Here is a 22,951-nt window from a genome sequence, read left to right on the forward strand (position 1 = left end):
TGTTTCATGAAATCTCCATTTCATTACTTAATATACGTAACATTTATATATACTAAAGTAATGAAATAAAATAACATTCATACATACATCCAACTATATATTATAACTCTTATAATATAAATTATGCATGACAATGTTATTACGCATGCGAACATATAATATAACACTTATATTATATAATACATGAGCATGCTATAAAATAAGTCATGCAACTATATATTATAACATTTATAATGTAGATTATGCATGAAAAATGCATAACCTGTGGTGAGATTTTACTATATGGCATACATTATGACATATATAATTAAAATTAAACCATACATCAAATGCATAATTTAAACAACAATTTATAGACCAAGATTGGACTCCTAAACCATTAATTAAATTAATATAACATTTATATTAATTTAATCAATAAAAAAACTAAATATTACATAAATAATAGTTTAACCGATTCAAAACAGGAGAATCGGACCTTGAACTGCACAAACCAAACTATCCAAAACCTGAACCACCCAAGAAGAAACGAAGGAATTCATGACTGTACAACTAGTGTTCCAACTCTACGAAAAAAAATTGTCCGCCCTTCGCAGCATTGCAACGCTAGGGCAAAGTGTTGCAACGTTGTTGTACATTCGTGAATTCCTTCGTTTTTTCTCCGATTTTGGCCTCGTTTTCGTCAGAAAAACGTTGAAAACAACACATACGACTCAAGATTAATGAACTAACCCTCCGTTTTTAGACCTCAGAAGTCGACCCCAACGATGCTCCCGAAATTAGGATATGTTGACACATATGTTGAACTTCTTCCCCCAGTCACTTTAATCTTGATCTCATGACGAACACTTTCCGAATGGAGGTCACTCCTAGGGTGACACGAAGTGTTGCATGAATCACACGGTGGGAATTATCTAGGGACGTGAGAATTGAAATCAATATAATGTATATTTGATTTTCCATTGAACAGCTTCCCCTCATTCACCTTAATTAATTCACGCAAACACTTTCCGAATGGAAGTCACTCCCAGGGTGACACGAAGTGACATGGGTGACATTGAATTTTCAGAATAAGTTTTAATATTTACAAAATACAAGTTTTATGACATAAAATTCAACAATAGTAACTAACTTATTACATGTATATATAACTATATTTGTTATATAAAATATAACAAATAACCTACAGTTTTTTATATTGCATCAAATACAATATAACCTATAGTTTTTTATTTCTCTCAATCATTCATGGTATTTAGTATAAATCACATTTATACTAAATTTAATTATATGAATATCATCCATATAATTAGTATTTGAATCATATTCAAATATTTAATTCATCTCAAAATAAACTTTATGTTATAATGTATCAAATACATTATATTAATTATATCACATATAATTAATTCCCTCGATTAATTTGAACAATTCAAATTAATCCAAAATTAATTCTCAATAATCCATGTTTAGCTACAGAGGAGACCTTATGGACTTGTAGATTGAAGCTCCAATAGTACTTGGATAATTAATTAAACTTCTTTAATTAAATTACCCAACATCCATTAACTGTCGGTTACTCCATTAAAGACTGACAGTTGCAGTCTTCGCACTACAGATATATTTCTATGTCCATTGGATATAACTATTCAACAACACGATGACCTTTCATAAATTGCTCGTAAGTACAGCTGGGCCAAAATTACCATTTTTCCCTTGTAGTTACTTCTGACTCCTTAAGTACAATTGATCTCCCTAATGAACAATAAGTCATAGTCCAACTATGACCAAATCCCTCTAGGCCAAGAAAGGGTGTAGCCACATTCTTCAAGCCCTAGAATCAGCCCTTAAAGGAGTAATTTATCCACTTACCCTAACATTAGGGAAGAAGTGAATTTCATCTTGTGTAGTTGTTTTCTCAATTCTCCAATCAAACGAATTCCCAAAATAGTAGGCATATTGAGTCAACGATCTGACCATTCTCACCCATGCAAATCTGTTAGGATTGGTGTCGTAATTCTCCCGGAGTCTCGTTGTTTTGTAAAGATACACACTGTTCAATGAATAAAATAAGTGTGATTTAATTCTAGCATTTACTCATATCCAATAAACAAAGCTTCTTGGTTATCTTATGTGAACTTAAGCATGTATATGTGATATACAAGTGGATCATGCCTTAAGTGATAACCTAAATCGGTCTGTAATATAAGGATTAAGGTGGGATACCTGATCCTGGTGATACTACAGATACGACCCTTTTTGTAAAGGTTTGCAAGTGTTGTAAACTACTATAGATGGTTGATCCTGACCATTCATGTGGAGATGTGGAGCAGGAGTGTCCTATACAAAGAGTTTGTATAAGACCTGGACCACGAGATGACTAGACTCTGTATATAACGCCATTGATACAAGAGACTTGCATCTCACCTAAATAACCATAGGTGACAGACCTCAATCTTAAGTATTTTGGGAACTCCTGCCTTTGAGGGCGGTCCTTTGATTAGTATGGGTGAGAGTGGCCAGATTGCTAACTCAACATACCTACCTTTTTAGGAACTTAAGAGTTGGAAACTCAATCCACAAGATGGAATTCACTCCTTTCCCAAAGCAGGGATAAGTAGAGAGATTGCTCCCTTAAGAGCTAATTCCGGGGCTTAAACATAGTGTCCATAACTTCTCTTTGGAAGAGAAGACTCAGTCATAGTAGGACTATGACTTATGTTCATTAGAAGAATCAGTGGTATTTAAGGAGATAAATGTAACTATAGGGGCATAACGGTTATTGGCCCAACTGTACTTACGAGCGATCTGTGAAGGGTTGTCGTACCGCTGATTGGTTAAGATAGACATATAATATATCTATAGTAAGAAGAGTTCAGCTATTGGTCTTTAGTAGAGTGCCTGGCAGTTAACGGATGGTGGATCCCGTGACGAAAGAGTTTAGTTAGTTATCCACGTACCATTAGAGCTTCGGAGCTACAGGTCCATGAGGTCCTCTTGGTAGCTTGAATTCTGTTAAGGATTAGTTCTTGGTGTTGATTTGAAATGTTCAAATTGACAAGAGGTATTTTGATTATATATGATATAATCGGTATGATGTATGAGATACATCTCGTGGAGGATTGATGTAAATGAGATGTACATTAAGTACCATGGAATAGAAAAAGAACTATGGTTTATATGTTTCATGAGATGAAATATTAAAACTATAGGTTATAAATATAGTATGATAAGTTGGTTATCATTTATGTTTATAATAATATTAATTATTAGATAATTAATTCTTTTTCTTTTAAATAACCAAAGTAGTAGGAGGTTATTGGATCATGGTAACCGTGAGTTTAAAAGGAAAGTGGTTTCCTATTTTGAAATGAAGTTTTTACAAAAGTTTGAAAAGGATTTTGAGTTTTCTCTCAGCGTATAGAAACTCACGATGGTCGTCAAGTAAATATAGATTTACTAAATGACGGCGGGGCGAGCTAAACGATCGTGCAGGTACGAGCTAAATGATCGTGTAATGTTTACTAAACGATCGCATAACTTTGCTAGATGATCGCTAGCCCAAGGTAAACGATCGTGTAGAGTCTGTACGCGACAAACCGAGTTAAACGATCGCATAGCTTTTGCTAGATGATCGCATAGCTTTATCTAAACGATTGGGTATCGACCTATACAATAGGTCTACGCCATCTCCCACTTGCCCAGTCGTGTACGCGTTCGTTGTTTCCTCCTTCGTCTGCCTCATACCAAGTCCGAATAGAGCCCACCCTCTGGATTCTCTCACCGAGAATACCAAGGTCGCCTTGTTGGTGGTGTCAGACTCAACTCGACACCATCGAGGTTTTCTGGAGGCCGTTTTTGGTGCTGTGGAGGCCGTTGAAGATGAGCGCGAAGTGTTCGTGCGGTATTGCGGTCGTGTAGATCGAGCATTCGTGGTCGCTGCTGTTCAAGCGTTCGTGCACATAGAAGCATGGAGACAAATCTACCATTGTTCGTAGAGTTTGTCTCCCTTGTTCATTTATTATTCATGCTGTAATTTATGCATTGTAATTGTATAACCGTTTGTTTGGAAGACGACTGTAAATATATGTTCATTCATGATCGTAATTTGGAATAGTCTTGTTCCACTGCTCATAGAAATCTCGTTTCCGATTTCCTTCAAAATCAACGGACCATCTTCATGGACAGAAGTTCAGAACTCACTCAGGATTCAGGTCATATCACCTATGGTCATCCTGGTGAAATGTAAGTCTTCCTTCTCCTTTTCGAAATTAAGCCCTAAAAAATATCTAATATCTTTTGAATATTCAGTATTGGGTTGTGAATGCACGAATTGCACGCCTTTAGACTAGATGGACCACTTTTGGGTTCATCCCTTGGTCGACCCCAGGGGTGACTCTTCATGGGCCTTGATTCATGGCTTGCCTAGCATAAGGCCCATCTGAGCCTTGGGTCAGATATTTCAATCTCATATTTTGTTTTTATCTCATTTGTCCAACACTAGTGAGTTTAGTTCAAACCTTCTTGAGCCTAAATCTATCCATAACAATATTAAAAATTGGCCCAAAAACTATTAAATCTTTTACAAAAAAAATATTTATTAAATTATCGATATAATTAGTGATATGATATATCAGTGGTGGACCTAATAACAAAGAAGCATGCGAACAACTCCTCCTCCTCCTCCTCCTCCTCCTCCTCCTCCTCCTCCTCCTCCTCCTCCTCCTCCTCCTCCTCCTCCTCCTCCTCCTCCTCCTCCTCCTCCTCCTCCTCAATAGTAGACTTGATACGAGAATTAAACAATCATGGATAAAAACAAATTTCAAATATCATTGATATACCTTTTCTAATTCTATTGATAATGGTATATCACAAATAGCAAATAAATATGCAAATATCAAAGATAGGAAAAATATCATAATGATTGATATAATATTTCTATTTTATTGATAATGTATATCCATAATAAACCTACAAAAATGAACCTGCAATAAATCACCTAATAGAAAATGAAGTAAATTAATTTGATTCTCATATATCATGTATATATATTCTATTGACATGATATACCAATAGCAAACAAAATAGCAAACGAGCATGCAAGAAATCAATGATAGACACTTATCATTCATAAACTTTATTGGTACTAATAGAAGTTAAAATAATTAATTTTGCCATATCTACATATAGTTTTAGATTGTGCTAGATTTTCTAATGGTCATATATGCAATTGCCCCCTTATAATAAAAGTAATGAAACTACTACTAGATGAATATTGAACAAAACCAAGATTTTCACTAAAACTAAAGATAAATTTGAGAAATAGAATTGAAAACGTAAAAAACCTACCCTTCAATCAAAGAGTTTTTTTCTTTGTTATCTATTTTTTTTTTTTTTTTTTTTACCAATAGTTTAAAAAATCAAGCTAAATTTTGAAAACAAAAAAGTAGTTTTTAAAAATTTGTTTTTGTTTCTGAAATTTGGCTAAGAGTTCAATAATTGTATCTAACAAATATGCAAATCGATATAAAAAATAGAAAAAAATAGACTAATTTTTAAAAAATCAAAAAAAAATAAAAATGAATGGTTATCGTATATTATCTATATATATATATATATAAATATATTATATATTATATATATATATATATATAAATATATATATATATATATATATATATATAATATATATTTGAGCAATTTTACCCATAGTTCGAAATTAGGAGTATTATTCTTTTCTTCACAACAAGGAGCCAAAAAGGTATAAATTCGAGAATATGAATATGAGAGAAAGGGCGGCAACCAACACCTTTTGTACCAGAGAGTAAGCATTTGCTGAAGCGAGCAAGGGATCTTCAATGGCTTCCGGTAGTGAAACTCCCTTGGTTTGTCGTGGACTTCTTTGGAACTTCCTAGAAAAGTAAAACACCATCTTCCCTTTCTTTCTCACTCTTCTTCATGCTCAGTTTTCAAATCATCCTGCACCATTCTCGAAAGAAGCTACCCTTCTTGCAATTCTCCGTCCTGTGCTTCAATTTCTTGTTCTGCAATCCATAAAGTTTGGTTTGATGATATTTTTTTATTATATTTTGTTTCGTGTTCATCTGAGGTGGAAAAGTTTATTGGTTTTCTTAGAATCCCAAAAGCCCTTTTGAAAAATTTGATATTATATTGGGGAATTTATCAGCATTTCTTTTGCCTTTTCTGTAGAATTGAAATTTTCTTTGAATATCTGGATGTGAGCTTCATTACTAATTTTATGATTTGATAATTTGATTGAAATTTGCAATCTCTCATAGGAATGGCTTTTCTAGAGGTGAAGCAGAGACTTCTGAGCGAGATTGAATCTCTAGGATTCCCGAGGGATCGAGTTGTCCGAGCACTTCATAGTACCGGTGAGAATAATTGACTGACTTTCATAGCTTGAGGATATCACTATATAATATACTATGATTTGTTATATGACAAAATATCTGAGTTACATTGATTAATGTACATATGTTTTTGTTTCTTTCTCCATTGTAGTCTTAGTTTTTCAGTTGTAGGAACCATATTTTCAGTGAGCGTGAATGGTGAAAATAAAAGTTTGAGAATGACAAACAATACTCTTCATTTAATTTTGCATTCCAGATGTACAGCTAAAGATTGATGAAAAAGGACTGAGAGCCTCTCATCTACAACATTAACTATTCCATCTTTCACTGCAATTTAGATTTTGAATAATTGAATTATCTATTGTTTATCATTCTCAGAGAAGTACTTTCTTTGTTCTTCAGGCAATGTCAGCTTTGAAGCTGCAATTAATTGGCTTCTTGATCATGAGAATGACCCAGATATAGATGAAATGCCCCCGGTATAATTCTATATTTATATAGCTTTCTTCATTACATTCCATTCATTCAGTTAGATCTATAGATAGATGGCATGTATTCTTTATGGTCGAAATATTATTGCAATTTAAGTATCAATGTCAAACTCTTGTAAACTAACTCTAAAGGACTATAAATCAGAATTTTTGCTATTAAAAGTGGTGGATAGAGTAGATTTGAGTTTCACGCTGATAAATATAACTGAGGGATGTGATGCAGGTAGCAGTAGACATTGATATTGAATCTCCTGAACCATTTCATATCACAGAGGAAATGAGAAGAAAAGCTAAGGAACTAAGGTATGGTGTCAGAAATTTGTTTATTGTGAACGACTTTGATGCTTTACACTTTTTTTCAAAATAAAAAATATAAAATTAATCACTATTCCATTTTATTTCACTCTAGACCCATCTTAAACTTGAAATTGTTTAATCTGAAGGTCATATTAAATTCTTGTTGATTTTGATGTTTAGGGATCAAATAGAGAAAGGAAAGGAAATAGAAGAAAAGAAGTTAGAAAGAAAAAGGGAGAAGGTACCACGTTCAAATCTTTGATTTTTCCATCTTATTCTTTTTAACTAGTTGAAGATTATTTTGTTTAAACGTAGTAATTAACAATAGTCACATATCAACAGAGTTGGTAGATGAAGAGTTGTAAATTTAGCATCGATAATGCAATTGCCAGAAAAGTTACCATTTTGTGTATAATACTAGATGCTATACTATGTATCTTGCCATGGTTTTGCAAATCATTCAATTGCTACTATTTTGTTTCTTCACTATTTGGTGACTCTAGTCTTATAATTGTGGGGAAAAAAATTAAGCGTTGACCACTTGGCATGTCCTCCAGTTTCCAGTCATGAGTATATACTTTGATTCTGGTTCCATATGTTGGATTTGATGCTATTTGTAAGCTTAACCCTGTGTTAGTTTTCATGATCTAGTTTGCAATTTTGTAGGATAGAATCCGTGCCAGTAAAGAACTACAAGAAGCAAAAAGAATTGCAGAAGAAATTGAAAGGAAACGGTGGGTCTTCTTTATCAATCCCGTTTTTGGTTTTCTTTTCTGTCACTGAGAGCATTATTACTCTATCTGAAGTGAAACATTTGTTCCTCTTTGCTCAGTAATATAGATTCTAAGCAAGCTGAGAAAGAGGAGGAGAAAAGAGCAAGGGAAAGAGTTTTACAAAAACTTGAACAAGATAAGGTTTGCTTTCTCCACCGCTTCTTTTGTCTTACCACTAATATATTTATCTGAGTATGATATATTTGAGGGATATTCCATTTTCATTCCCGTGATTCCCCAGGATTTATAGTTAAATATCATATTTTTGTTTCCAACATGTGATCACTTCATCAAGTCGAGTTTCTGTCCTGAAATTCTCTACTTCATGCTGCTTTTCTTTACTAGTTGTTACCGTCTTGTGCAGTTCCTGTAATATAATTGTTCTTTCTGCTTAGTTATGTTATAGTCTTCAACTAGGAGGTTGCTGCCTATCTGATTGTGTCAACTGTCAAAGGATTAGTAGAATTACAGCTGCCTATCTGATAGTGCCTTCCCTGCTTTGGTACTATCGAAGGTTGTATGGTGGTTTTTGGCTACTAGTCTAAATCCTCAACAGTGATGGTTTCCAAGTATAAATTTTTCTTTGCTTCAAGCAGATTTCTCATCTTCAATCATTAAAATTAAGATATGGATAAAGATGGTATGTCAAATAGGTTCTTGAATTTTAAAATGTTTATTTTAAGTTCCTGGACTTTTAATTTTGTGTCTAGTCTTTGAACTTTATAAAGTGTCTAAAAAGCTCCTAAACTTCCACTTTTGTATCTAGTAGATCCTTAACTTTCAATTTTGTGTCTAATAAGTCTTTAACCTATTCGACATTTTTTTTTCAGTTCACATATCTATTGGAAGCAAAATTCAATTTTATGTTATAATAGGTTTGTTAATTTTAAAAAATGTTGAATATGTCATGAATTTGTTAGACAAAGTAGAAACAAAAAAGGGACCTATTTGACATTTTTAAATTTCAAGGACCTACTAAAAGCAAAATTAAAAGTTTAATGATCTATCATATATTTTTTAAAGTTAAGATGCCTAGATAACAAACATGAAAGATAAAAGTTCAGGCTAATTTAACCTTCAAATATTTTTTTTCTTCAGTTTCTAGATATCTCATTTACCCTCTATCTTCTTAACAATTTTATTTCTCCTCTTAAAATTTATAAATTCGAAGAACCTTCACTGGAGCTGTCCATGCAATTTCCAAGGCCTGAATTTTGCCCTGACGTATCTTCTTCACGTTTGTGAGGCAACCACTAGAAATATCTTTTCTTCATTGTCAGAGCACAAACACTATTCTGATCATTGTAATGATTAAAACTTCTGCCAGTTGCTGCTGCATTACTTGTTAATTTTTACCAAGATTATATCCGGGATAAATATCACTGAGGCTTGGGATTCTGTTAGGAACCAAGGTAGTCTGGGCTACCTTTGTCCCATAGCTGGCTTATGAGGTCAATGTGGTTCTTAAGTAGCTTGGCTCTCTCACCTCAATAGCTGACTTATGAGGTGTGGTACTTCAAGGTGCTTAAGTACCTAACAGATACTTTGTTTAACTATATCAGGTCTGTTCACAAGAAGGCTATAATTTTGTTGCTTCTTTACAGCTAAGAGAACTGTATTGGGAAAAATATGAAACTACAAAATGGTTAAAGAGTGGCACAAACCAAAACCAAGCAGAAGATCCTCCAAAAGGAAGAAAGAAAAAAGCCTGGTGCAAAGAAGCTTATTAACAATAAACATAGCTTCAGTTCCTTCTTTCTTTCTTTTTTTTTTTTTTTTAAGGTTCTTTTTGGGTATTGACAAATTGTTCCTGTCTATATCCTTCTGGTGGACTCGTACGCAATATAAAAATTTTATGCACATCTGTGCAGATTGAAAGAAAGAGGAATCGTGGAATGCCCTCTGAAGGGTCTGAAAGCCTTGCTACAAAAGCTACTACAACCGGAGCAGGGGAAAAGGATGAACTTAAATCAAAGAATTCTCTGCCAGCAACTTCAGTTAGTAAAGCAGTCTCTATGAGAGAATGCTTAAGGTCTCTTAGGCACCATCATAAGGTAAATATAACCATGGAAAATCTGTGGGCCATAGCTTGATGATGCATTCTTTTGAAGTTTTACAATGATTATTACAAAATGACAAAATGTTCACAACTGTAGTTTCACTCCAAAAAATCCTTTGTCAATCCTGCAGGCTGCAAGTGTAATTCATGATGCTGACTTCGTTTCTTCCTGATAAATTTTCTTGTTCTTTTTTCTATGGCCAATGATAAACCGTAGGAACATGGAAATCCAAGAAAAACTCTTTCTTTAGGAGAAGTTTCTACACGTATTCCTTTTTTTTCTTTTTTTTTTTTGTTGCATCTCACACATGAACTAATTTTCCTTTCCTAGGAGTGTATTGGCAGTCGCTTTCGTACAAAAACCTATATCTTTTATAATTGCTAGGTTAATATACTTTCTTACTTCTAATTGTTCTATTTCTGGGTTCAAGGATGATTCTGACAAAGTAAGAATTGCCTACCAAACCCTCTTCATCTATGTCAGAAATGTAGCCAAAAATCCTGATGAGGAAAGGTTTAGGAAGATTCGACTCAGTAATTCTTTGTTCCAGGTAAACTTTTCTAATCCAATATATTGATTATATTACAAACCTCATAGTTACAACAGCATGTAAATCTCTACAAAATTTTATATATTACTCACAAATGTGGTCCAAAAGTTCTTGTAGTTTGAGCACTAAAGTAAAATTTGTCTTCATAGGCATTCAACTCATTCAAATTATAAGTTAATGTTAAGAGTACAGGGTTGCTCGTTTTTCCTCTCACAAGTATTTTCATTCTTCATTGCAATTTGAACTTAACTAAATTTTCATTTTTCAATCTCTAAATTTGGAAGATTAGTCTTTAGGGGTGCAGCCATTGTTGGAATTAATATCAGCATCCTTCTTTTACATCTATCAAGTTTGAAGATCTTTTCCGAACAAGATTCATCTCTTATTGTTTCTGTACTTCAACAGGAGAGAGTTGGGAGTTTGAAAGGAGGGATTGAGTTTCTCGAGCTTTGCGGCTTTCAGAGAGGAGGAGACTTTCTGTATCTTCCCCGTGATAAAGTCGACCCGGAGGCTTTAATCACTGCTGGATCGCTGTTGAAATCTGCATTGACAAATCCCTTTTTTGGTGTTCTATAATTATCAATTTGAGCTTAACACTAGGTAAAGCCAGTTTATTGAATTCGTCTAAAGCCAACGAGAGAAGACGCATAACCTTCTTGCTTTGGGATTTGAATTTGTACTTCAGAATATAATGGAATTACTATCATATAATGATTGTATAATAACAGATTATAATTTTAATACATAAAATGAAACATTTTGGTTGAATTCTTTTTTGCATTACCTGAGATAATTTTGTTCCACTTCGGATTTGATATTGTTTGTATTTCTTGAATTTAGGAAGGAAGAATAATGTTATTGTATTTCTTCTTATCTAAAACAACTACAAGGTCGTCTTATATAGGAGAAAGACCACCAACGAATAAAGAAAGAAATATTACAAATTTAAATAATAAATATATACAGAATACACATGTGGATATAAGGAAATCCAACACTCTCCCTCAAACTCGTTTGTAGATATCTTTCATTGTTAGTTTGTTGATAAGTTTATCAAATTGCCTTTTTGAAAGGCCGTTATTTAACATATCAAGCGTTTGTTTGGTTGTTGGAAGATAAAATGTGCATTTCACACCTGCATCAATCTTCTCTTTAATGAAATGCCTTTTAACTTCAATATGCTTTGGTCTATCATCTAAGACTAGATTATGAGTCATGGCAATGGCAGCCTTGCTACCACAATAGATCCATATAGGATCCTTTTAAGATAATTTCAATTCTTCAATAATCCACATACCTTCACAAATTTCAAGTGATAAAACACTAAATTTTGCTTCTGATGGGGTTTGATGCCCTAAATCTCATGGTTTTCATAGTTTATAAATTATTTTCACACGTTAGTTATTTAATATAATAAAGTGTTATTTTATTTGACATTTAGTCTGCATTAACTCAAATCTAATACACTAAGATCCAAGGTTATTTAATGTAACTTAAACATGTATGTGATTGACATACAAGTGGAATATGTTTAAGTAATAACCTAAATGGTTTGTAGTACACGGGATAAGGCTTGATAGATGCAACCCACATTGCAACTCGTACAATTGTTGTAAAGTGTTATAAATGATCTAATCCTGATCGTTCATGTGGAGACATGTGAGTGGGGATATCTTATATAAAGAGTTTGTATAAGACCGAACTACGAAATGATTAGTCTCTCTTTTTAACACCGTTACTTGAAGAGACTTACATTTTACTAGGATGACCATAGGTAACTTGACCTTAATCCTGAGTTGTGAACTTCTGACTAGGCTGGCAATCCTTTGATCTATATATTGGGGATGATGCCCTAAACTCTCGTGTCATGTAGTTTGTAAACACAGTTTTGAACAAACGCTTATGATTTATAATATATGATATTTTCTTCACTTATTGTCTTTGTACATTGGATGTTTTATTTGCTTTACCACAAACCAATAAACTAAAATTCCTGGTTGTCATTATGTAACTTAAGCATGTATGTGAAGACATACAAGTGGATCATGTCTTAAGTGATAACCAAAATGGTTTGTAGTATATGGATATAGGAGGGAAACCTTATCCTGATAACGCTACGGATGCGGCCCGCTTTGTAGAATAGTTACAAGTGTTGTGACTTGCTACAGATGGTCTGATCTTGATCATTCATGTGGGAACATGCGAGCGGGGGCATCCTATACAAAGAGTTTGTATAAGACTTAACCACGAACTGTTAACGTCTCATTATATAATATCGTTCATGACAAAGACTTCACTTCACTAGGATGACCATAGGTAACATGACCTCAATCTTGAGTGAGTTGGAAACTCCTGCCTTTGAGGGTGGTCCTTTGATTTACATGGGTGTGAGTGGCCTGATCGTCGACTCAAACTACCACTTTGGGGATTCGTCTGATTTGGGAGCTGGGAACTCAGCTACACAAGATGGAATTCACTTCTTCCCCAAAGCAGGGGTAAGTAGATAGATTGCTCCCCTAAGGGTTAATCCTGGGGCTTGAACGATGTGGTGCCACACATCTTCTCATGGCCCGAGAGGTGTCTACACATAGTAGAACTATGTTGTATTGTTCATTAGAGGGATCAGTGGTACTTAAGGAGTTAGATGTAACTACAGGGGCAAAACGGTAAATTGGCTCAGTTGTACTTACAAGCATCTATGAAGGGTTATTATATTGTTGATTGGTTATATTCGATGGACACATAAATGTATCTGTGGTAAGAAGAGTTTAACTGTCGATCTTTAGTGGAATGTCTGGCAGTTAACGGATAGTGGATCTCGTGGCTAAAGAGTTTAGTCATTTATTCACGTACCATTGGAGCTTTGAGCCATAGGTCCATAAGGTCCCCTTGGTAGCTCAATGGATTCAAGTTGAGAATCAGTTTTTGAGTCATTTTGAAATGTTCAAATTGACAAGAGGGAGTTCAATTATATATGATATGATTCAACTGGTTAATTATATTTGATATGATTGACCTTATGTATGAGATACATTAATTAGAGGAAAATGGATATAAATATGATTTATATCTAGTGGAGGAGAAAACACTATGGTTTATATGTGATATTAAACCTTAGGTTAATGAATATAATATGATTATATTTATTATTCTTAATTGGACAATTATGGGATAATTGTGCCTGCCGTTTTCTCCGTAACCGTGTGATAGTGGGAAGTTTCATTCAGTTTTTGTAACTAAAGAATAAAATGAAAATCGTTTTCATTTTGCAAGAGATCACGTAATTCGCTCATGCATAGTGTATATTGTCCATCGCATAGCAAACTGAGAGACTATACGATAGCTCGAAGTTACTACACAATCGTATACACGTGCGCCTATTTCTAAATGATCACCTAAGTTTTTCTAAATGATTGTCTAGCACAGAGCGTTTACTAAACGATCGTCTATACGATCGCAGCCTATTTACTACACGATCGTGTACCATCTTCTAAACGATCAAGCATTGTCTATACAATAGAATAAGCCTTCTTCCACTTGCTTGGTCGTTGTATACAATCTTTATATCCTCCTCCCCTCTACCAAATTCCAATAGAGCCCACTCTTTGGATTCTCACACCGAGAATATCGAGGATTCTAAGTGATGGTGTCATCCCCCTTCTTCTGTTCATATGGAGGTCGTTCGTGACTAGACAACCGGTGGTCTTTGGTGAACGATTGCTTGGACGTTCCAGCGGGAGCGAGAGAAGCAATCCCTTTGGAGAGAGCGAGTTTTCAGTGAAGAAAGGTTCTTCAACTGGTACGTATTTCTCTTGTTACTTATTGTTTAAAGCATGCCGATAATTTGTTGTTTATTGCATAACTTATATGTTAGATTGTACATGTGGAAATTCTGTCACAATGTATTTAGAACGATCTGCTTCCGCTCAGATGAAGTGCTCCCTTAAGGGCTAATTCAGGGTCTTGAACAATGAGGCACCTTACCCTCTCACTGGCCAGAGAGGGGTATAATTTATAGTTAGACTATAACTCATTGTTCATTAGAGGAATCAATGGTACTTAAGAAGTTAGATGTAACTATAGGGGTAAAAACGATAATTTGATCCAGCTGTAGTTACGAGTAATTTGTGAAGGATCAACTTACTATTGATTACTTATATCCATGGACACTGAAATATATATACAATGCGAAGAGTGTAGCTATCGATCTTTAATGGAGTAATCAACAGCTAATGAATTTTGATTAATTTAATTAAGGAGTTTAATTAATTAATCTCATATCATTGGAGCTTCTAATCTATAGATCCATAAGGTTCCTTTGCTAGCTCACTAAGGGTAAAATAAGGGATAATTGTTTTTTTAAATAGTTTGAATTGTTCAAATTATTTAAGGAAATTAAAGGTGTTAATTATATTAATATGAATAATAAAAAGTATAATGTATGTTGATACATTCTAATATATAGTTGATTATAAATATGATTTATAATTAAAACTATATAATATGTGAGAGATAAATATTTGAATACGATTCAAATATTATTTATAAGAATAAGATTCGTATAAATACTATAGGTTAAAAATAATGTGAATGAGATTCATATTAAAATTGTAAGTTATAAGAGAGAATTGCATTTTAATATGATTGAAATGCATAATATATAACTAATTATATATTATGCATTTTAATCAGAGCTAGTTTGTGTCTCTGTATTTCTTTTTGGAAACGAAAATTAGAGAAATGGAGGGTGTTAACTGCTTTGTGAATGTTGGTTTACAAAAATGGATAATTTCAAGTTTTGGCACTTAGATTTACTGTTTTAATTTGATTAAAGTTGTAAGGGCCTATTGTTTTGGGCATTTAATTCTTGTTACTGAGTCTGTAAGTTCGTGTCGACCGTGAAGCAAGTGTTATTGAGGAGATTGATGCAATTTGGAGCAAGATCGGACTCAGAATGAAGTAGAATCATGCATTATGTACTAGAGCGTAAAGGGATAGCATTGCAATGCTGTCCTTTACGTTGTAGTACAGAAGGTCCAGTGTTGGGACGCTCGACAATAGCATTGCAACGTGTTGGGAATGTCTTAAAACTCGCAGTTTGTAATTTTTGAACATATTTTATTTTGCAATAGAAGTATTATTGAGATTTCATTCAATAAAAGTGTTATTGAAATTGCATTTTGTTATAAAATCCAATAAATAAACTCATGACTATAGTATGAATACTTTCACTTTATGTAGAGACATAAAAGAGGATCAAGTTTTAGTATATAGCCAAAAAGGTCTATAAGTATATGGATGAGATTGGGTACCTCATCCTGGGGACAATATGGCTACGACCCACTTTTTATATTGATACAAACAATGTGATCCCAAAATCATTCATGTGGAGACATGCGAGTGGGGCATCCTATGCAAAAAACGTTTGTATAAGACCGGACCATGAAATACTCACTTTTCTTTATAACAATCGTTTACTGTTAAAACTGACTATTTCAAATCGATGGCCTAAGGTAACTCGATCTTATCCTGAGTTAAGTATGAACTCCTATTTATTCGAGATTATCCTTTGATCTGCATAAGTGAGAGTGGTTCAACATTACTGCTCAATAAGCCTCCCATTTTGGGGATAAAACCCGATAGATAGCTGGGGACATAGTCTTGCAAGATGGAATTCACTCCTACCCATCTTAAGGTTAGTAGATAGGTTGTTCTTTAAGTACTCATTCCTGGTCATGACATAGAGGGATATGGTTTATTAATTGGACTATAAATTAATTGTTCAATAGAGAATCAGTGGAGCCTTAAGGAGCAAGAAGTATTTACAGGGGTAAAATGATAATTTTGACTTAGCTGTAAATACGAACGACCTGTGAAAAATAGACTTACTAATTATGGTTAAATCAAGTGGACAAAAATATATCTACAGTGAGGAGAGTGCAACTACTAAGCTATAGTGGTATGTCTCGGTAATTAATGAATATTGATTAATTCGGTTTAAAGAGTTTAACCAATTAATCTAAAATCGTTGGAGCTCATGATCTGTAGGTCCATAAGTTCTCTCTATTAGCTCGTAAGATTGAACCTTGGATTAGAATATTGAGTGAATTTGAAATGTTTAAATTCAATTTTAGGGTTTGGATAATTATATTTGATATAATTAAACGTTTAAATTTATTGAAATTAAACGTATTTAAAGAGTTTGATATATTTAAATAATGATTTAAATATTGCTTACCTGAATAAGATTCATGTTTGAATAAGGTGTTTTATTAATTTAATATTTGATATTAAATTATTGTTATTTAAATTAATTAAATTTGTTTAATTAATTATTTAAAATCAAATAAAATTTCAATTTTAAATTCAATTGTAGAAATTGAATATGCACTTAATTTAATTTTGTTTAAAATTAAATTAAATAAATTAGAAATTTATGTTCAAAGTGGAATTATCTTTTTTTTTTTTTTTTTTTTTTTTTTTTTGCAATTGTGGGTGGATTTACCCATCTTCAAACACCTAGCCCATTTTGTTAATGCATTTTGAAGTGTCAAAATGCTTAATGATGAAGTGCTTGCATGATAGAGTTGAATAAATACTTCAAATTCTCTAAACTTAGAGATGAACAATCTGTTTTTGAGAAAACAACTGTAGAAAATAGTTTTCAGCAAACGCTCTCCAATCCACCTTAAAATTTCCTCTTAATTTGGAGTTCCACCACTCAATCCAAGGCTGAGATTAGTAGAGAAGACACTATTAGTAGTCTACTGAAGAGATTGAAGATCAATTTCGTGGAACTTGCAAGGAATTAGTGGAAATTTATTGAAGACGATCCTTTGATTTGTATGGGTGAGAGTGGCTAGATTGCCGACTCAATAAGCCTACTATTTTGGAGATTTGTTTGATTGGGGAGCTGGGAACACAACTACACAAGAAGGAATTCACTACTTCCTCAATGTTGGGGCAAGTAGATGATAACGGACAGAAATACACGTTATTATAGCAGAAATATATAAAACAATGAAGGATTGCGACGGTAAAAATATATAAAATTGCGTCCAAAAGCATTAAGTTTAAAACATTGCGATCGCATGCGTCCATCGCATTAAAGCAGCTAATGTATGTATTTTGTGTAGGAAAATGTGTTGGCGTAAGGCGGAAGTGCGATCCAAGGAAATTAGCATCCGAGCACATTAAGAGATTGCGACCGCAAGGCTATGCGATCGTTTGCGTTCGCAAAAATATGCTCAAGAAGGTGGTTGCATAGAGCTGGCACATTAAAGTGAAAGCTTAATAAATCATGATGGGACAGAAAGCTGACGACGATCGATTCTGAATTAAGTTGACAAGTCGTTAACGACACACTGTAGCAAGTACACTCAAATTTTCGGGGACAATTATTCGGCGCATCAGACAGAGAATTAATGACATCCCATCAGTACAATCATTTGAGAGAAAAAGCTCTTCACCCTGAAGCTCTATAAATACTGAAGGCCACCTTCATTAAAGGAGTTTGGTTTGGTTCTATTCCAACTAAGCCATATAGCGAGTTCACCACATAGAAGATAGTTAGCATTTACTTAGAAGGCAGAGGTGAGAGAAGAGAGAAGATGCCAAAAGATCGTCCTAGTCAGCTCGAGAGAGTGCCAGGGAGCGTGGAAAACAGAGAGAGGGCCGACTCTTGCGAAAGCAAGAATATTCTTTGAGCAGAGTAAAGAAAAACAGTGTAAAAGTCTTGGGAAGCAAGAAATTGCTACCAGGCTCCTTATCTTTATTTCTCATTGTCATTCTGTATTTCGATTTCGTTTATAGAATGAAACTTGCATTTCTACATCTGTTTACTCTCATTACATTACGCATGAGTAACTAAACTTTCGAATGGGTTGAGAAGCATTTAGCTAGCATGACCTAAGATCTTCATTGCATGCGATCATCTTGTCTTATGTTGTGTCCATCACCCCTTTAGAGCTACTCGAGAGAGAGTCTAAAGAAAGAACCTAAGAGTTGAGAGAGTTAGGTTAGAATCTAGACTTGAGAAAGCAAGATTAGATCTGCATAAACAAGAGGTAGAGACTTAGAGATAAGCTGTGTTTGCTAACATGCATCTCATGCACTCTAGAAATAGGTTATGATAGTATGTGGTCGCCTTGTGTATGTGTATGTCATTCATCATCGCATATATAAGAATAGAGGCTTAGACATAAGTCCTATAGACATCATCACATACATCGCATGCATTCTAAAACTAGAGCTATAACATTTGCATTGATAGATGACTTGCTGTCATATGTGTGTAGCATGATCGCATAACGTGAACGCAATCTTAGGAAGTGTTAGCTAAATCCCTTCTCAACCCGTTCCCTTGCATACTCATTGTACTTTCGTGTTATTAACTTTTTCCTCAATTCTGCCGCATAGACTTCATACCTTAAACAACATACCAACCAAGGCATTGTTTTATTTGTCACCGCAAAGAGAATTGAAGTTACCATCGCATACTGTTTCCTTAGTCCCTGTGTTCAACCCTGGCTTACCAGGCAACTTAGTAGGATTTATACTTGGATCTTGCTAAGAAAACTTGCATGCACAACGCATACTCCTCCATCGCATTATACTTCGTTATTTCATCGCATTAACCATGCATTAAGTTTTTGGTGCCGTTGTCGGGGACTACGGCAATACATTGTGCTACGATAAGTTTTTTATTTTCTTTGCAGACTCTCCTTCTCTGTGCACTGCTTCTCCTTAGGCAAGGGAAGAAGCAGGCGTCGTATGAGCGAAGGACAAAATCCTGAGCCCATTTACGACCCAGAGATTGAGAGAACTTTTCGAAGAAGAAGAAGAAATAGCCACCAACAATAACAACAAGAGAAAGATCCAAACATGGCGGAGCAACCAGAAAACAAAGCACCAAATGCAAATAATATCATGGCGAACCCTATTCTATTGGCGAACAACCGCAATAGGCCCATCCGGGACTATGCGTCGCCCAACCTTTATGATTTTTCACCAGGAATCATGAGGCCAGCTCTTGATGAATTGAGGTTCGAGATGAAACTGGTGATGTTGCAGATGATTCAAACTGCCAGACAGTTTGGCGGTAGTCGTGGCGAGGATTCGCATGGCCACCTCCGGAGTTTCATTGAGATCTGCAATACGTTCGTGTTCCCAAAAATCTTCGCTGAAGAGGTTCGATTAACACTATTCCCATTTTCGTTGTGTGACCAGGCACGAAAATGGGCTTATTCTCTCGAACCAGGGGAGATTACATCATGGGAACAAGTAGTTGAGAAGTTCATGAAGAAGTACTTCCCCCCGACGGAGAATGCCAGAAGGAGGAAGTTGATCACTAATTTTGAACAGGATATTGACGAATCACTCAGTGACGCCTGGGCGAGGTTTAAGAGGCTGGTAATAGATTGCCCGAATAATGGCTTACCAGATTGTTTACAGATGGAAATTTTCTATCACGGATTGAACCCTGCATCGCAGACGGTTGCCAATGCAGCAGCAGCTAGAGGTCTGCTTGATAAAACTTACAATGAGGCTAAGACCATACTTGATCGCATTTTGAAAAATCATGAAGATTGGAGAGAAAGCGATCAAAGATTGAGAATCAAGGACAGTGACGCAAATAACGGGGCCATCGCATCCCTTCAAAACCAAATGACTGCGATGATGAATTTGATACAAGGAATCACAATCAACAGCCCAAGAACGCATAGTGGGCAAGTCAACGCAATCAACCAAACGAGCACAAGTTGTGCTATTTGCGGTGAAGGCCATCCAATGGAAGAATGCCCGAGGAACCCATAGTCTATCTATTTTATGAAGAATAATCCTTTTTTTAATACGTACAATCCTGGGTAGAGAGACCACCCTAACTTCATGTGGAAAAATCAACAACAAAATTTTCAACCATTGGCACAAAAAGAAGGGCTACCAGGATTTTTCCCTCGAACAAACGTTCAAACGAAAAATCAAGCCAGCAGTTCGCAGGCACCGCAATCTTCTTATTTGGAGAATTTACTGAAGCAATATATTGAAAAGAATGAAATAATGCTTCAGAATCAAACGATGTCCATCCACAATCTTGAAATTCAGATAGAACAGATTGTGGGCGAACTCAAGAATAGACCGCAAGGGGCACTGCCGAGTTTAACAGAACTCCTCGCAACCCAGAGGGTACAGGAAAAGAGCAATGTCAAGTTGTGACGTTGCGAAGCGAAAATACTATGGTGGAGGAGAAGAAGAAGCTGAGTAGAACTGCTCCCATTACGATGAAACCACAGACCCCATTGACTCAGGAAGAAACAGAAGAAAAGAAGGCGATGGAACTAGAAATTGTGTCCACTTCAAAGCCAAAAGAACAGGGAACCGTGAAAATACAACTGCCACCATTCCCCCAGAGACTTAAAAAGAAGAAAAATGATGAAGTGCAGTATCAACGCTTCATGGATATGCTGAAATAGTTGCATATAAACATTCCTTTCATTGAAGCGATTGAGCAAATGCCAAAGTATGCGAAGTTTCTGAAGGACATGGTAATGAAGAAGAGAAACACTGGTAAGTTCGCAACGGTGGCATTGATGCAAAAAGCAAAAACCATTATTCCACAAAAAATGCGCGACCCCGGAAGTTTCATAATACCTTGCTCAATTGGAGGGTTATATATTGGTCAAGTGCTTTGCGATCTTGGGGCCAACATCAACTTGATGCCCCTTTCAATTTTTAAGTGACTGAATGTGGGGCAGCTGCCGCCCACGACGGTGACTCTCCAGTTGGCTAATAGATCCCTTGTGCATCTAGAAGGGAAGGTGAATGATGTATTAGTCACAATTGACAAATTTATATTACCGGCAGACTTCATCATCTTGGACTATGAAGCGACAAGGATGTACCCATCATCCTGGGACGACCGTTTTTATCCACTGATCATGCTCAGATTGATGTGTACAAGGGAGAGATCACACTAAGCGTGAATGGACAGAAGCTCAGGTTTGATATTATCAGAGCCATGAAATATCCTGAAGAAGAAGACCTCAACGAGTCCGATGATGAACCAAGTTTGAATGAAGAAGAAAAGTCTGAAGATGAAAATGAAGATGAGGATGCGACCGCATCCATAGTAGCCTGCAATGTGATCACAGAAACAACAACCAAAGAAGACAAGCTGACAATGAATGAAGAAAGAAAAACAACAAAACCATCCTTGGAATAACCACCAACAATAGAGCCGAAACCCCTTCCAAACCACTTGAAGTATGCGTTTCTGGGGCAGAATGAAATGCTACCTGTAATAATTTCCTCTGCACTTAATGAAGATCAAGAGAATGCGCTGCTAAGCATCCTGAAAAAGCGCATAAAAACAATTGGTTGGACGCTAGCAGACATTAGAGGAATTAGCCCCACATATTGCATGCATAGGATTCGTCTCGAGGACAATCAAAGAGGATCGATTGAACATCAACGCAGACTCAACCCTGCGATGAAGAAGGTCGTGAAGAAGGAGATAATCAAGTGGTTAGACACGGGAATTATCTATCCAATCTCCGACAGCACGTGGGTCAGCCCCATGCAATGTGTGACAAAGAAAGGAGGGATGACAATAGTCCCAAATGCAAATAATGAACTGATACCAATGAGAACCGTCATTGGCTGGCTGATGATGGGAATTTATATTAGCAAATTGTCAAGGACTTGATAACTAAAATTACGTGAACGCAATATGCGATGCATGTTCTTAAAGTATGCATTGATTATCATGCGTCGGTGGTCATGCGTTGGAATGAACTATGCGTTAATGAATGTATGCGATGACCATGCATTCCTGTCACAAGTTTTCTTGTGCTCACGCCAAGTATAATGCGAACACAAATTTCTCGGGTGATCCGAGGTCGAACTCAGGGACTTGTAACTAGATGTATGCAGTAATGTGCATGCGGTGGATGAATAAAAGAATGATGGAGGGGTTTCTGTGCTAACACTACTCCTATTCCTAACTAATAGACAACACAATGAGAATATGAATGAGAGGTAGAGACACGACAACTATTGACAAGAAGTAAATGGATGGAAAAATAGATAAAATGTGGAGATGTTTTCACTGCACACTAAGCTTGACCGCAAGGGCAACCTTAGCCAACGCAAGCTATGCAGTCATGCTACACATACTTGAGCCTAATTCTAGGACGTATGCAATGTATATGTGATAGTGTTGAGAAGCCTATGCCTGCCTAAACCTCCATAACCCGCTCACGTGCTCTCACCGCATGAGTGTGCTGGCCGCATATCACCACCATATCCTACTTCCTAGACGCATGCAATATCCTATCTGTATGGTGCATATGCTGTGTGATGGCAAACAGAGCTTATTCTTAAGTCTCCATTCTTGCTTATGCAAACC

The 22,951-nt window shown here is 35.5% G+C and overlaps 1 protein-coding gene, 1 long non-coding RNA gene and 1 other non-coding gene across 6 annotated transcripts; 2 read left to right on the forward strand and 1 right to left on the reverse strand.

Moving 5' to 3' along the window:
• The first annotated feature begins 5,720 nt into the window (after positions 1 to 5,720).
• LOC120080404 (uncharacterized) lies at positions 5,721 to 11,313 on the forward strand. 4 transcript variants are annotated; one of them, XM_039035057.2, is made up of 10 exons: positions 5,721 to 5,920; positions 6,300 to 6,395; positions 6,777 to 6,853; positions 7,089 to 7,168; positions 7,343 to 7,403; positions 7,829 to 7,896; positions 7,995 to 8,076; positions 9,807 to 9,989; positions 10,426 to 10,545; positions 10,951 to 11,313. In XM_039035057.2, exons 2-10 carry the CDS (start codon positions 6,302 to 6,304, stop codon positions 11,119 to 11,121), a joined length of 936 nt encoding a protein of 311 aa, XP_038890985.1. In that variant the 5' UTR covers positions 5,721 to 5,920; positions 6,300 to 6,301; the 3' UTR covers positions 11,122 to 11,313. The 4 variants fall into 4 exon arrangements, with proteins under 4 accessions (XP_038890985.1, XP_038890986.1, XP_038890987.1 ...); XM_039035058.2 differs by having other exon boundaries at positions 5,736 to 6,058; XM_039035059.2 differs by having other exon boundaries at positions 5,906 to 6,063.
• Positions 8,083 to 9,273, forward strand: LOC150035652 (uncharacterized). Its single transcript, XR_016529941.1, has 2 exons — positions 8,083 to 8,575; positions 9,107 to 9,273. It is a non-coding gene; the product is annotated as an uncharacterized LOC150035652 (long non-coding RNA).
• Positions 11,314 to 19,875: 8,562 nt separating the features above from the next.
• LOC120080666 (small nucleolar RNA R71) lies at positions 19,876 to 19,982 on the reverse strand. The gene has a single exon (XR_005482616.1). It is a non-coding gene; the product is annotated as a small nucleolar RNA R71 (small nucleolar RNA).
• Positions 19,983 to 22,951: the final 2,969 nt, after the last annotated feature.

This window comes from Benincasa hispida, chromosome 6 (assembly GCF_027475165.1).
Source record: "Benincasa hispida cultivar pf3 chromosome 6, pf3_genome.v1.1, whole genome shotgun sequence".
NCBI classification, from domain to species: Eukaryota; Viridiplantae; Streptophyta; class Magnoliopsida; order Cucurbitales; family Cucurbitaceae; genus Benincasa; species Benincasa hispida.

What these genes read in the sequence shown, in the direction of transcription:
- LOC120080404 (XM_039035057.2), top strand. Translation starts at nt 6,302, where the DNA reads ATGGCTTTTCTAGAGGTGAAGCAGAGACTTCTGAGCGAGATTGAATCT. An exon ending in GAAGAAATTGAAAGGAAACG is followed by an intron (nt 7,897 to 7,994) that starts GTGGGTCTTCTT and finishes CTCTTTGCTCAG; the next exon opens with TAATATAGATTCTAAGCAAG. An exon ending in AAAAACTTGAACAAGATAAG is followed by an intron (nt 8,077 to 9,806) that starts GTTTGCTTTCTC and finishes ACATCTGTGCAG; the next exon opens with ATTGAAAGAAAGAGGAATCG.